Source organism: Dermochelys coriacea, chromosome 6, assembly GCF_009764565.3.
Source record: "Dermochelys coriacea isolate rDerCor1 chromosome 6, rDerCor1.pri.v4, whole genome shotgun sequence".
NCBI lineage: Eukaryota > Metazoa > Chordata > Testudines > Dermochelyidae > Dermochelys > Dermochelys coriacea.
In genome coordinates this window covers 89,673,490-89,690,058 of record NC_050073.1, presented here as the reverse complement: position 1 = coordinate 89,690,058, position 16,569 = coordinate 89,673,490, and the positions used below count along the sequence as shown (strand labels likewise).

Sequence of the window (16,569 nt, the reverse complement as noted above, 5' to 3'; positions counted from 1 at the left end):
TTTTGCACCTAATTCAAGAGCTCTCCATTGGATCCTGGTGGGGAATCAGGCCAGCGTATCTGCTGCTGAAAATGCTATCCTGTATGTGCAATTATACATATACTTTCTCACTTACTCTCTGCCTTCATTTTCAACTCTTCTGCTGCTGGTAAGTAATGCTGAGCTCCCTTTCCAACCTGCTTGGCTTAAGTTCCCTCTTGCTTAATGCAAAGCTGACAGAAACACAAACTGACAGAAACACAAGCACTTGATTTACCGCCACCCTCCTATGTTGACTGGAAGTATTTGGGGAAGGTAAGCGCACACACCTCACCACAGGATGCAATCAGATACTGGATTAGCTTTGGGAGATGAAACCCAGACAGGTAGAAAGCTGTCTGTAAAATTAGCATAATCATTTTTCTTTTTAACTCTTTTTGCCTCCTTCATCTCATCATGTACAAAAGTAAGACAGCCACTTTACTGCTTCCATACAACCATCTGAGAGAAAGAGCACAATGCAAGTTAATCATTGCTCCGCATGTCTGTGGAAGAACAAAGCATCAAGTGTACAAGTGAAATGGTGAAAATTTCCAAGTAAAATTTAGTGACAACTTTTTCACAGCTCCAGACTCTATGTCCAGAACAGTGTGTGTGTGTGCATGAGTCCTGGAGTGTTTTTGTCTCTTTTGGCAGTGTTTGTCCACATCTATGTAGGTCTCACTGTATCTATACGGCAGCATGTATGTGCGCACATACCTTGTAGTTATGCTTATGTATCTTCCAGCCTTATAAAAACAACATAAATTTTCTGGCCCCGCAGTGACAAGCTACAATCAACTCTTGATTTCATCAACTTGTCATGCTTTAATCATCCCTCTTGGCAGATCTTTCAACATATGTTACATCGCTGTCTTCAAACTATGCATCTCCAGTGCTATTTTATTAACCCTGGCTTTTTATATGTTTTAGACTCATTACAAGATACAATAAATTTGTCAAAGGGATTTTACTTGCTGCCTCTGCTCCATGCAGATAGGAACTCATTTGAGTCCCACAAAATGAGTGCAATACGAAAAATTAAATGCTACAACCAAGTGTATGAAAACAACATCAGGGATCAAATGCAACTAACAAAGCTAATCAAAATTCAGTTCAGGTCACCTCTTTATCCTTAACTTGCCACCCACTAACAGGGGCATTTAGTAAAGAAAATATTAAGACCATAATGGGGTTTGGCCAGTACCCTCAAGATAACTCTCCAACTCTTGCAAACACAACAAAACAAAAGAAAGAAAAAAAAAAGTGCCACAGGCTCTCTTAATGACCAAGTGGTCAAGACCTCAGTTTTATGTCTAATTAAATGGATGGTATTCTCTAATAGCACATACTATGCAGCAGTATTGGGTGCAGATGAAAGAGCATCTCTTAGTGAATCATACACACCATTTAGTAGAGTTCCTGAGTTTCCCTTGGGGGTCTCCCATCCAAGTACTGGCTAACCCAAGACTACTGGAATTATGAGAGCTAGCGAAATCACAACCTATCAGCTTGTGCCTGCAACATGAAGGCACACGTTAGATGAGGCAGTTTGCCTCTAATGATCCATGGTTAACTGTTGGACCATCCACATCTATTTTCTCCTTCCCTGGTGGTGAGGATTTCCAAAATGCTTTATAATCATGAAGTCCCACAAATTCCCTATTTGACAGATAGGGAAACTGAAGCACCTAAAGGTGAGCTAACTTGCTCAAGGTCACACAGTGAGTAAGTGGCACAGCAGGGAGCAGAATACAGGAGTATTCCTGACTCAATCCCCTGCTCTGACTTTTGGGGCCATACTGCCTTACCATATTTAACATAGGGTATTTATAACAAAGAAGCTGGTTGTCATCTTTCAAGATCTCCTGTTGGGGAGATGGGCTGGGGACTAAAATCCAAAACCAGCAACTATGCCTAGGAGCTGTTGCACATACCTCCCTGCCACCCTCAGTCCCAAAGGTATCCTGGCTAAATCTTTTCTTTAGTAACTAAAACAGCTTCTGCATTATCTGATGAAATTCCTCGTCATAACAACAAGTTCTTCTATGTTTCGTGTAATTCCTTTACAAATAACCTTGAGTCGTACACATGTCCTCTTACTATCTCAGGAGAGAATCTCACTTCCCCACCCCCTTTCTTCCCCCTACTTCCAAACAAAAATGTGCTTGCTGTCTTCTGGGTGGTTATGTTTAATCTCAGGATTAGACAGAAGCCCATGGTTTGCCTTGAATAGTGTATCAGCTTCCAAGAGACATTTACGGAAAGAGAAAGACTCTGGTTTTGATAGCAGTAATTGTATTTAGCTTGTAAGATACAAGGCTATTTATCTCATGGCTGGGAAATCACAGAGGGGAAAAGAAAATGTTGGTGGATAAAAACTAAATAAAACCAAGAAGAGAAGAAAGAAAATAACCCCCTCATGGCCCTCAAGTGGAGGGGCGGGGTGAGGAATAGACTTTTAGTTTAATCAAGTTCATGTCACTTGGGAAAGGAAAAAGAGATAAGGGTGGAAGGGCAAGGAGTGTGAGTGGAAAAGAAATTATCCATTTTAAAGCAAACAAGTGGCAATAGCAATTATAGAGGTGTATGGTCCAATTTTCAGAGGTGCTGAGTACTGATAACTTCCATTGAAAGCAATGGGAGTTGCAGATGCTGAGTACCTCTGAAAATCAGACCATTCGTTATTTATTTAATAGACTTATATCTATGACCATCACCAGGCCCCTGTGAGTGAGCTTCCCTGTGGTGCAGCACAGGGAAGCCCTACTCACTAAAACCCCTCCCCCAGCCATATACAATTTAGTCTCATTTACTAAAAGTCAGACAAAAACTTAGAGAGAGAAGGTGGGCGAGGTAATATCTTTTATTGGAGCAGCTTCTGCTGGTCTTCCTGAAGAAGAGCCCTATGTAAGCTTGAAAGCATGTCTCTCTCAAAAATAGAGATTATGGTCCAATAAAAGATAGACTCTTACACACCTTGTCTCTTTAATATCTTGGCACCAACATGGCTATACCACACTGTAGACAAAAGCTTGACACTCCTATTCCTGCACCCCAAAGGCCTCAATCTCACTGCACCCAGGCCCTCATGGGCCTACTCCAGCAAACAGGTTGTAGAAGTATGTGATGGCCTTTGAGAATACCCTGCAGTTAGATGTAAATAGTTAAATCCCAGGAACCAACTGCAAGAATGGCCCAGAAAATCATAACTCCTATTGAGGCTCAGAAGAAAAGAGATGATCCTGTTCCATGGGTTGAGTTAAAATCTGGCAGAAAATGGTGTGTGAATGCACCCTTCATTTAAGATAGCTATTAAGGGGCTACGCCAAAAACGATGCCTAAGAGAGCCTGCCAGAAACTAGCATTATGTGGGCAATTAGTTCCACTGGGTATTCTGACCAGGGGCTGTGTATCTGAGAGCACACAAAAATCCAGGGAAAAAGCCAAACAGCCAAAAAGCCAACCAAAAGCCTGGACACACGGTGTGACCCTGGAAAAAGCGAGAGATAGAGAGCTTTTGGGCCTGGTGTTGGCTAAAGACACTTGAGGTTGTAAGCTAAGAATCTGCTTCTTTGTTCTTCACTACTCCTGCATTTGGAGAAGCAGGATTTTGTATGTTCTTTGTAAAGAAGCAAGATTGTAAATACCAGATCCAACATTTTCTACTTCTAACTGCAACATCCCCAGGGCCCTGAACTTGGACTAGCCTCTGGGGTCAAAAAGGGGCAACACAACAGTAGAAAGAAACAAAAGAAACATGGGCATAGTTTAAATTTCACGTGTGAGCAAGAGGGGAATGGAAAGAGGCAGAATCTCAGCCTGCCATCAACACCTGTACTTCATCCGGCCAACTCCAACTCAGAAATGTTGTGACACCAGAAGACAAAGATTGGCAGTGGGACACTGGCCCAGCAGAGCCACTATACCAGGAATCCCTCCTCTCCCCCAACCCCAACCCCCTGGAGCACTCTGGGGAGGAGTTTGGATTCCAATTTGCCCTACTTTGTGGTAAACTCTGTGTTTGTGTGTGTGTGCGCGTGTGTTGACAGGAGGGGCCCTGAGAGGACAAAAGTTATTTCTATTATCTGGAGCCAATGGCATTAAAAGTTAATGCCACTTAAGAGAATGAGTGGACTCCTGATAGGAGGCTGGTGGAGGTCACTCACAAAGGTGATAGGGAGGAGTAAGTGGAACAATTTTTTTCTCTCTACCTATCTGGAGAAACTAGCTCATGAAGATCTAGTTGTTCAATATTGAATTGATTCTCAGTTTTAAAATATGTCTATAAAGAGCCAGGGTAATGTTCTCCTATTAAGTGAGTGCCTCTTTAAATGAAAGTCTCTTCCTGTCTTTCATCTCACTTACCCCCACTATCCCTCTTTGAAACATGACTTCAATCAGACTTTATTTTCGTGTTATTGACATTTACTTTCTTTGCAGCTCCTTTCTGCCTAGTTTTTCTCTTCCTGCTGTACTGAAGGAAATACAGGCACTGCATGGATGAATGAACAGAGAGACGAGGCTTGTTTTAATGTACACTCCAGATCTGGCAAGACCCCAAAACTCTCTTTGCAAGCAAAGGTAGCGAGAGAGAAAGAAAACCTTCTGGCTAGGATTTAATGAAAACCCATGGCCTGAGGTATCTATCCCAGTTCTATGTCAAGATAGGTGATTTGTTTTTAACCCTTTTAAGAATTGCTAGCTTCTTCTGGGATTCATAATTTGTCTTTTTTCCTCCTATTGTAAAGTGCCTCAAATACGATGGGTTTTACAATAATCTGAAATAAAAGTATATCAGAGGCTTCTCTTACTTTCACTGGCTCTTGTATTTTACCCAATAGGGATACTGTTCTTGGTCCAGAATGACACTTACTAAACCACAAAAATAGCTGAATTTAGATTTAGAGAAAGCGCTCAGCAACTACAAAACCAGTCATCACTGACACACATCTATCACAGAGATGCTGCACCAAACATTGCTCACACCCCAGAGAACAGTAGGAGTGTAAGTCCCTTCTGGGAAACAGAGAGTAGTGTAAATTTGCCATTCAGAGGGATACCCAAAGCTGAAGAATAGGCACACTGGCCTATTAATGCATTAATCTTCATGACCCAGGCATCACACAGCTGACTAGAAATGCTCTGTCTGAAGACACGTAAATCTGATACAGCCCATCTCCCTGTTGTGGGCTTGGGGGAGATGACAAAGGAAAACAAATTCAAATATTGAATATTATGAATGAGCCAGTAGTTTTGGCTAAAGGGTGCCAGGACAGGTGGATGAAAGTGAGCAACTCCAGTGCATTCATGCTGATATTTGTTATTCCTCATTTCTCAGGAATATTGGCTCAAATCTGAATGCTACATCACTGTCCCGGGCCTTATTGTCCAGTAAATGAGACGCTAATAGGGTTGGAATGTCAAAGCCAGGCGCGAACACTAAGAGACTCTCTAATGATCAGGATTATTTCAGGTTCTCCAGGCTAAGACAACTTTAGGCTCAAATGAATTCCTTCCTTTCAAATTTACCTCTACCCCTTCTTCCTTCCCAAAATGAGCAATCCCCATGTTGCAGGTGATTTGGCTGTAATTGGATGCTATATAAAGATATTTTGTCAGTGCCTGAATTGTTGTTTTTTCTATTTTCTTGTCTTATTATATGAAGTTGCAAAGATAATAGCTTTGGAGTCTTTTGAACCCATTTGGCTATTTTCATTTAATTCTTTCTTGACTGATTAAAGAAGAGTAAATACTTGTCTCTTTGCTCATTTAGTAACCATTGGTCTTACACCATTCAAATAAATTATGAATCTCATGTATAATCCCACAAAAGGCAATGAAATTCAGAAAGGAAAACTGAAATAATATTTTAATTTATCCTCTTGTGGCAAAAGATGGCAACACATATGGCAACACGCAAGATGGCCAAGTTTGCAATCCTTTAGTTACAATCAGCAAGTTACGGATAGAAGTAGCTGTAATCATCAAAGATAAAATAGCACATACAGATCACAGCATCACAGAAATGTAGAGCTGGAAGGGACATCAAAAGACCATTGAGTCCATCCCTTTACACTGAGGCAGGATGAAATAAACATTGACCATCCCTGACAGGTGTTTACCCAATCTGTTCTTAAAAATTACCAATGATGGCAATTCCACAACCTCTGTTGGAAGCCTATTCCAGTACTTTGCTATCCCTATACTTAGAGGGTTTTTCCTAATATCTAACTTAAATCTCCTTTGCTGCAGATTAAGCCCATTATTTTTTGTCCTGCCTTCAGCGGACATCGAGAACAATTGATCACTGTCCTCTTTATAACAGTACTTAACATATTTGAAGACTGTTATCAGGTCCCCGCTTCAATCTTCTTTTCTCAAGATTAAACATCCCCAGTTTTAACTTTTCCTCATAGGTCAGGTGTTCTAAACCTTTTATCATTTTTGTTACTCTCATCTAGATTGTCTCTAAATTTATCCACATTTTCTTAAACTGTGGTGCCCAAAACCGGACACGGCACTCCAGCTGAGGTCTCACCAGTGCTGACTAGAGCAGGACTATTACCTTCCATGTCTTACATACGACACTATTGTTAATTCACCCCAGAATGACATAACCCTTTTTCACAACTGCATAACATTGTTGCATCATATTCTATTTCTCATCCACAACAGCCCCCAGATCCTTCTCAGCAGTATCACGGTCTAGCTAGTTAGTCCCCATTTTGTAGTTACACATTTGATTTTTCCTTCCTTAGTGTGGTACTTTGCACTTGTCTTTATGGAATTTATTTTTATTGATTGAAGACCAATTCTCCAATTTGTCAGGGTTATTTTGTATTCTAATCCTATCCGCCAAAGTCCTTGCAACCCCTCCCTGCTTGGTGTCACCCACAAATTTTATAACCATACACTCCCTTCTGTTTGCCAAGTATTTAATGAAAATATTGAATAGTATTGGACTCAGGACTGATTCCTGCAGACCCAACTAGATATGCCCTCCCAGTTTGACAGTAAACCACTGATAACTACTCTTTGAGTATGGTCATTCAACCAGCTGTGCAATCACTTTATAGTAATTTCAACTACTACATTTCCATCATTTGCTTCTTAGAATGTCATGTGAGACTGTTTCAAAAGTATTACTAAAATCAAGATACATCATGTCTGCTGCTTCCCCCATCCTATAGGACAGTAGCCCTCTCAAAGAAGGAAATTAGGTTGGTTTGCAACAAGTTGTTCTTGACAATTCCATGTCGGTTATTACTTATCATTGTTACCCTCTAGGTGCTTACAAATTAATTGTTTAATTATTTGTTCTGGTATCTTTCCGGGCATCAACGTTAGGCTGACTGATCTATAATTCCCCAGATCCTCTTTGTTCTCCTTTTTAAAAAACAAGTACTATGTTTGGCTCTTCTCCAGTCCTCTGGGACCTCACCAGTCCTCCATGAGTTCTCAAAGATAGTTGCTAATGTTTCAGAGAATGCTTCAGCTACTTCCTTAAATACACTAAGTGACTTTCATCAGTTCTGCCGAGTTGAATACATCTAATGTATTTAAATATCCTTTAACCTGTTCTTGCCCTGTTTGGACTTGTGTTCCTTCCCCCTTGTTGTTAACGTTGTGTTAAGTATTTGATCACAACTAATCTTTTTAATGAAGACTGCAGCAAAACAGGCATTAAACACCTTAGCCTTCTTGAGGCTATCCGTTATTAACTGTCCATTCCCATAAAGTAGTGACACTTTCCTTCATTTTTCTGTTTTTACTAACATATTTATAGAATCTCTTCTTACTGCCTGTTATGTTCCTTGCTAGGTGTTATTCATTTTATGCTTTAGCCTTTCATATTTTAGCTTTACATGCTTGCACTATTATTTTGTATTCATTTTTAGAAATGTGTCCATAGTTTCCACTTTTTGTAGGATTCCTTTCTGATTTTTAGGTCATTAAGGAGCTCCTGATGGAGCCATCTTCCTATCTCTCTTTGCATCAGGATAGTTTGCTGTTGTGCCTTTAATATTGTCACTTTGAAAAACTGCCAGCTCTCCTGAACTACTTTTTCCCCTTAGATTTTCTTCCCCTGGGACTTTTCCTACAAATTTTCTTAGTTTGTTAAGTTCTGCTTTCTTGAAGTCCATTGTTCTTATTCTGCTGCTTTCACTCCTGCCTTTCACTTTCACCCCAATTATCTTGCACCTTCAGATTCACAATCAAGTCCTCCCTGCTGTGAATATAATGCTTTCCAGATATTAATGAGCATATGTAGGCTGTTTTATTCTGGGCAGTTGTATTCTATTCCTGCATATTACCCCACTCTGTTATGAATGGGAGTGAGGCAGCTGGGGGAGAATAGATTCCTTGGCTATTTTTGACATCATATTCCTTTTAGAGAGGGACCAAAATGCTCAGTCCAGGTATGGATCAATATATGAATTTTCTTCAAGGCGTGTGCTGTTGAGATTTTCAGGTTTTTGTCATATACAATTGTAGACACAGGACCAAGCTATGAAGCTTGGCTCCAAAGCCAAACCTCCTCAAAGTTATGGTTCAGGACTGTGTCTATATCCTTTAAAAGAAATTCTAATGCGTGCACAGTCTCAGTGTATAGTAATGGCCAGTGAAACATTTTTCGTTTTAAAAGACATTTTAGGGTTATTGTTACTCACTAAACTTCTGAAGCTGGTAAACGTCTAATGGGTCTTTTAAAAAAGATTTTATATCCTACAAATACCCAGAAGTTGGTATGTGTGTGAGGGAGAAGCGGGGGAGGGGGGAAGAGGGGGCCCTGGATGGAATAGAAATAAATCCCTCATCCTTGGGATGTGACTTTATACACCCAATATCAGCCCAGGCACATGGCTAATGTAGATTTTGTAAATCCATGAATTTCCTAATGGAATCACAGACTGATCTTTAAATAAGGCAGCAGCAGAGGATGCAGTTATGATATTTCCTAAGCAAGTTTTATTTTCCCTTTTCAAAAACTCAGCAAGTGAGAGAGCTGAGTATTTTGCTTCTTTGCCAGAGGAATTAGCTACAGTAACTAATATAAAAAGAAATTCTATTCACAGGGCTGTACAGGCTGTAACTGGCTGCCAACTGGACCAGAGGTAAACGACTGGGAAATAATTAATGGAGACTGTAGGAAGGAAGCACTGGATTTGGGCACTTCCTGGCCATCCCACTCTCCCTAGCCAGTGGATAACTGGGCTGAATCTGATGTAGCATAATGGCAAAGGTGCTGGGGAACAGGCCCTTTGAATATATAGCATTAAACAACTATAGCATTTGTGTCATGTGGAATACAAAGTAGAAAGCACTAGTGTTGCACCACAGGGAAGCTCACTCAGATACAGAGGCTCCCAGCATGCTTTCTCAGTGAAGAGAAGAAATGAAATCACGCCCTCAGAGTAATTTATTAGTGTCTGGGGGGAACAATTAGGTGCAGTGTATTTTGGGTATCTCTCACAAGTGCCATCATTTGAAGCTAAATGGCTTGTGGGCGACTCCCACATACTGGCAAATTGCCTAGCGTTTATCAGGAGAATCCTCCCTCTTTCCACCCCCAAGTGGGTTATGTGTAAACCTGGGCAAGAGTCACCAGAGGCTGCCTGGGTTTACTTAACACTGGCAGCTGCTGAATAGACCATGACGCCTGATGCCAAATAGTAAGTTGAAGACGGTGACTGTCTCTGCAATCTCTCTCTGTTTCTTTGCATTCTACAGACTATGTATGTCACTGAGCACCTCCTTGCATTGTCAGTGTCGCTAAGGCTGCATCCTTTTGATTTCAGGGTGACTTTGGCCTTCAACGATGGTGATACACAAACGGAGAAGGATCTGGCTTGTCTTCTCTGCATGCACATTACCCCAGTCTGTCATTGCTGCCCTTCTTTGCTAGGGCCTTGGGCTATGGTTTCAGATAGAATCAATTTGAAACTGAATGGTTCCACATGGTTTTTGACGTGAAGTAAACTAAAACACGATAGTTTCAGCTGAATAGTGTGTCAAGTTTTGTTTGTACAAACCCACAATTCAGAGCAAAATTTCAGGGAATGAAAGCTTATGGGAAGCAAAACGAAAGGTTCACGCAAACTCCTGTGAACCAAACCTGCCACATTCGTTGTCCCTTACATTCATATCTATGCAAGCTGCAATGAGGAGATAAGGTTGAGTGCCACGCCCCCTTCCCACCACACTGCTCCTCACTCTGCTCTCTTTCATTAGAAATCACCACAAGTAACAAATCTAAGTTGTTGTTCAATCAGTTTGTAACTCTTTGTAAGATCAGGATATGCCCAGTGGGCTTTTACTGTGCATGATCTATGTGCATATTGCCATGCAGCCTTTGTGCACCACACCTCTCCATACACAGTAGATGTTGGATGCAATACCTTATTTTCCAGCACAGTGAACACAGAACCCCTTTACATTGGATCAGGCTCAACCCAACTCTCTATTTCTGGGGATGTATAAATCTTTGTATACCACCCCAGCGTTTTATAATTTAGTTGTTGTAACCCTTATTTTAAGGTGTGGATGGATGAGAAGGGAACGACAGAGAGAAAGATTTCTTGGTCAAACATATACCTGAAGGGTAGTGTTCATTCACTGGCCAGCTGTCCACCTGAAGAGTGGCATTTCCACCATTCCTAGTAAAGCGCACCACATGATATTTGCCATCATTCACTGGGGTGCTCTCCTCTTTGATAGAAATATCCACTGTGCCAATATTGAAGACCACACCAATCTTGCCTTGCTCCTATAATGAAAAAAGCAAGAAACAACAACCGATAAGTTACCATCTGGTATGAGAATTCTCTAGGTCTGTATATATCTAAATAGTTAGACAATAGATGACAGTGGATGGCACTCAAAAACATGTAGCATAGTTCCTGGGTTTTGCAGAACCAATAAAACTTGTGGTTATGCAATGCATATGTCTTTCTGTGCAGCGCTATACATCAGCTCTTAATGCTATTCACCTGAGAATCACGACTAATTTCCTCCCTCAGAACTTCTCCATGGACAATTGAGAGCCACGGACGAAAAACCAAGGAAACGTCTAGAATGTTATTTGGGAAACATCCCCGTTAATTAGATATCATTTGCTCAGCCACCACTAAATTGCAGCCACTATTGGGCTAGAACGTAGCAATTGTTTGACACATACAAAAAGTACATAGTAGGTTTATTCCAGGAGGGAGTTTAGCGTAATTCCCCCAATTAAAAATCAGAAGGGGGAATTTTAGGGAGCAAAACTGTAATTATCTAAATTGGAGTTTGGCCATTACAGTCAGGCTAACACACAACTAAAAAGTGCAATGGGATTTTTAATTACTCCAAGTGGTTAGAGCCTTGATTTTACTTCTCATCCTCAAGACACCACCTCCAATAGAACACCATCTTCTAGTACCACTCCTTGGCATTGCTCAGCACACACCAAGGGAAGAGCAAAGCCTACTGTATCAGCAACACAATTTCCTGTAGCACGCTGTGCGATGGTGGTGGTGGGTAGGCTTTTTTTTTTTATATGATTCCCATCCAGGCAATGCCCTGATTCAATCATTCCTTAGCTTATGAACTATGAAGAGATCACAACCCAAAATGTATTGTAGGTTAAGGCTGTACATTTATTTATATCTGTTCTAGATACTTCCAGACTGCCTGTCACTGCAGGACAGAAGTGAGCAAACTACGGCCTGCGGGACCATCCTGCCCGGCCTTTGAGCTCCTGGCCAGGCAGGCTAGCCTCCAGCCCTCCCCTGCTGTTCCCCCTCCCCTGCAGCCTCCGCTCGCTGTGCCACCAGTGCTCTGGGTGGCGGGGCTGCAAGCTGCTGCTGTTCTGAAGTGGCATGGTAAGGGGGCAGGGAGGTTGGATAAGGAGCAGGGACTCCCAGGGGGCAGTCAAGGGACAGAGAGCTGAGGGCGGTTGGATGGGGCAGAGGGCGGTCAGGGGATGGGGAAGAGCAGGGGGGTTGGATAGGCATGGGAGTCCCGGGGGGCCTGTCAGGGGGCGGGGGTGTGGATAGGGTTTGGGGCAGTCGGGGGACAGGGAGCAGGTGGGGTTGGATAGGGGGTGGCGTACCAGGGGGGCAGTTGGGGGGGATTCCAGCGAGGGGGCAGACAGAGAACAAGGAGCAGGGGGGGTTGGATGGGTCGGGAGTTCTGAGGAGGCAGTCAGGGGGCGGGAAGTGGGAGGGGGTGGATAGGGGGTGAGGGCCAGGCTGTTTGGGGAGGCAGAGCATTCCCTATGTGGCCCTCAGACCAAAAAGTTTACCCACCCCTGCTGTAGGATGTAAATGCTAATCACAGTAGATTGGATTATACATTTAATGCTTAACTGAGGGAGGCGGCACATGCAGTTTTTGTAGTTTACAGCTGCTATGCTTCAACATTTCCCTTCACCATATGTTCTACCGGGGGACGGGATGATACTGTGGGTCATAAATATAATATGGAGACTTGTACAGGTTCAAATCTGGCCCAGCTTGGCAGTGACCCAAGATCTGGGGAGGGAGAGGATTGCAATTGGATTGATAGCCCTGAAAGCTGAATCCTTCTTTGTCCAGAGAGCAGACCTAGAACAGTCAGTGAGTAGTGTCAATCCCCACCTCTTAATGTGTCTTAGCCCTGCTTGGGGAGAGGGGAAATTCACTCTCCACAGGCCATTCCAATCTTGGTCTCTCTGCTGAAACAGCCAACAGGAAGACCACTGGGGGAGGGACAGCTCAGTGGTTTAAGCATTAGCCTGCTAAACCTAGGGTTGAGAGTTCAATCCTTGAGGGGGCCATTTAGGAATCTGGGGCAAAAATTGGGGATTGGTCCTGCTTTGAGCAGGGGGTTGGACTAGATGACCTCCTGAGGTCCCTTCCAACCTTGATATTCTATGATTCTATGATCTGTCCTATGGCAAATTCAGCCCAATTGTGAGGTACCCGCATCACAAAGTGGTCTTCCTGTTGGCTGTTTCAGCAGAGAGACCAAGGTTGGAATGGCCTGTGGAGAGTGAATTTCCCCTCTCCCCAAGCAGGGCTAAGACACATTAAGAGGTGGGGATTGACACTACTCACCGACTGTTCTAGGTCTGCTCTCTGGACAAAGAAGGATTCAGCTTTCAGGGCTATCAATCCAATTACCATCACCACATTCATTTACGAAATTTTCAGCAGTTGCAGAACCCCTTCCCCCGATTCTCCACACTTGGTATTTCTGAGCCTGGTCTCAGATTCCTCCCATGCCCTAAGTTCCCCCACGCTTAAACACTTCTCACAGACACTCCCCCCAAATCTCCCCACACCTCCTACAGACCCTCTCCTGCATACCCTGTACCAGCCCCCTGACACCTAGAGCTGGCCGAGAATTTTTCAACAAAGAACTTTTTTGCTAAAAATACCAATTTGTCAAAAATGAAACATATTGGTTCCGACAAAATGTTCTTAGGTATTGGATAGGATTCAGAGCAATACCCCAGACTAGCCAATAGCTCTGCAGTTAGGGCGCTCACCAGGGATGAGGGAGAACAGTGTTCAAGTGCCTGCTCTGAATCGGGCAGAACAGGGGCCTTAAGTCTAGGTCTCCCACATCCCAAGTGAGTGCCTTAATCACTGGAATATTGGCTATTTTAGGGAGGGAGAGGGTCTTGTTCTCATGTTTTGCAAAATATTTCACATAGGAACAAAACCAAATGTTGAACCTCAAAATATTTCAGGAAATGGGATTCTTGTTTTCTAACTAGCCCTGCCCACAGCCCCATTCTCCTTGGTCTTATAGGTCTGACACATTCCTCCTGTTTTCTTCCACTCCTAATATTTTTTGTTTTACAACAGTGGGCTGCCAGTTATATAAAAATCCTGAACAATTTCCTTGAAATGCAAGCTGGCCATTAAGGAAACTGGACTGAGATTTGAGTATTAAAATTTAGCATTGTGACTGATAAAATGTCCTGTTATTATCACTTTCTCCCCAAAATGGCAAGCTCTCCTACATATATACCTACTGATCTCAACAGAATGATCTCACAAGCATGCAGACTGGATGCTTATAGATTTACCTCCTGGAAGGATCTCTCCTATCTGCTTTCCCCAAAACTGGATGGATGGGTTGCCACTTCTTCACATACACATACCAATCTCATGTGATGATAAACAGCACAGGATAGTGTGATATGGCAATGGAGATGCCCATGGAGGATAACTTTAAGGAAAGCTGGACCTTGAGAATGAATGAAGTAGCTGAGTTTAAAGACTTCCTCCCCTTGTTCCCCAGTTAAAGCTGGAAACTTTCATTCCATTGAGGAAGACAGAATTATTTCATCTCCAGTCCATTTCAATTCTCGTTGGTGATCACAACAGCCATTTTCTTGATGAATAAGATTATCTGTTTGCTAGTGAATGATTGACCAATGGATAAGAATCAATATGATGCTGCCAAATCATTTATTTGCCTCTTTCTCTGGTAATTAGCATCCACTTGGAAATAGAGTGGTTACTTGCTCTGAGATAATGAAGTTCAAAGAGCAAGTATTGACCAGATAATCAAACCCGTGGTGACTGGCCCCATCTGACTGATTTTGCAGGGTACTGCCTATAGAATTCTTATCCTTTTGTGTGCAGGGGAGGAGGGGTCTTAGAGTAACATCTTGTATTTCTTCTCTGTTGGACTCAAAGAATCAACCTTATCTCGTCTAGAAAGGCTGGTGATAGCTCTCCACACAATCTACATTGGAAGAGGGGGTTGCTTTAAAATGAACTGAGTTCTCTCTCCCAACCTCCAGAAGAAGTACGTCCTTCTCACAGTATCTTGATGCTTTTGTTTCTAGCCCATATTGGCACCCAGGAGGTCAGAACTATATAATAATGGACCAATTCAGGAGGCCCTTCCTCAGGCCTATTCAGTCTGTACTCAAAAATCCCAGTGACTCTTCAACAAGAGTTTTGTTTGAGGGAGCTTTGCCTAGACATTGAGGGCCAGATTTTCTCACCCTTACTCACGCAGAGTAGTGCCTTACTGCTCACATAGTTCCACTCATATTTACAGGACTAGTCACAGAGTAAGGTACTATCCACAAGAGCAAGGGTAGCAAACCCAGCTTTAATACAGACCTCAAGATCTGGCCAGTTAATAACACTTACATGTACATTTCTCTTTTTTATCCAATTAATTTAAATCACTTAGCAAAAAAGTGAGCGACCATTAGTTTTCCCATATTACAGATGGAAAAAAACAGAGGCCCTGACAGATTAAGTGACGTATTCAGGCTACATCTACACTACAAACCACTGGCGGCAACATGTAGTGTATGAGTAGTTACATGCCGCAGTAGAAAGCAGGCTGCATCCACACTACGGTGTGTAGCTATATGTGTCAGTATAGCTGAGGGAGTGAAAGGCTCTGGCAGAGGTGAGAAGCAGGGAAAAGCTCCAGCAGTAGAGAGGTAACGGGACACTGCACTGCTAACAAATAACAGGGTAGATGGGAAGGCATAGTTTGGGGGGAGTAGAGAGCCACGTAGGATATGTACTCGGATACATATCCGCACTCTTCATGCAAGTCTTTACTCAGCTAATCCATCCCTCACGGTCTACACTGCTATTTATACCTATGCTAGGGGGGTTATGCATATATGTACACTACACGCCACCAATGAAAGTGTGCAGTGTAAACCTATCCTTAGAGTGTCAAAGCTAGGACTGGAACAGTTCATTCCCATTACCAAACACATTCTTCTGGACTACCATGCCTCATTATGAGGCACGAGAGACTGAGCAATTTACCCAAGGTCAGTCTGTGGCAGAGCTGGAAAGAGATCTGAGCTCTCCAGAGTCTCGGTCCAACTATTTTATAAAACTGTCCATCCCCTGGGCTTTGAAAGACAGGCTCTACCACTAAAATGAACACCCACTTCATGATCTTAATCCAGTTAGGTTCAGTCTCCTTCACTTTTCCCATACATTTAGTTATTAGATTTTTTTCCCCCCCTACAAATTGCCAAACGCTGAGATTAAACAGGCCAGCAGTGCTGTGACTGCCAAGGAATGATTTATCTCAGTGCCAATATTTCTAACATTTGTTTTGTCTTGAACAAAAAAACCCCACAAAACAAAAGGAAGGCTGAATATGCAGCAGCATTGAGCACACACAAAGCACATTCTCAGAAGGCCTATGAGCATTTAATAGGTAGCCTACATCTTTCTTCTCTCTACATCAATGTTTACCTGGGTGTCCCAGGCAGGTGAGAATCCATCTATTGATTGACCTGTGTCATTTTCTTTGAAAACTTTGAGTGAATGTAAAGAGCTGGCAAAACCACAAGGAAAACTTTGAAACACTTTTATTTGAAAATAATGTGGTGAATACAGTATCCAATCTGTATTTCTCTGGCTTTCCTTCTTTGTTTCTAATGCTGCTGTATCAGAGAATATTCTTAAAGTAGTTCTTCAAGAATTCATCTCTTCCTATTGCACTGTCCCCTAAAATTGTCACCTGAGCAAGTTGTGTTACCCTTTCTTCAGAATCATAGCCCTCCTGAACACCAACTTC

At 42.5% G+C, this 16,569-nt stretch overlaps 1 protein-coding gene across 9 annotated transcripts in view; it reads right to left on the bottom strand.

The window, feature by feature from the left end:
• NRXN3 (neurexin 3) overlaps nt 1–16,569 on the bottom strand; it is a 1,462,434-nt gene that overhangs the window by 166,415 nt on the left and 1,279,450 nt on the right. For all 9 annotated transcript variants that reach the window (XM_043516016.1, XM_043516015.1, XM_043516018.1 and 6 more), the window contains one exon: nt 10,618–10,789. In XM_043516016.1, the coding sequence (XP_043371951.1) occupies nt 10,618–10,789 (172 nt within the window). The remainder of the gene's footprint in view (nt 1–10,617; nt 10,790–16,569) is intronic.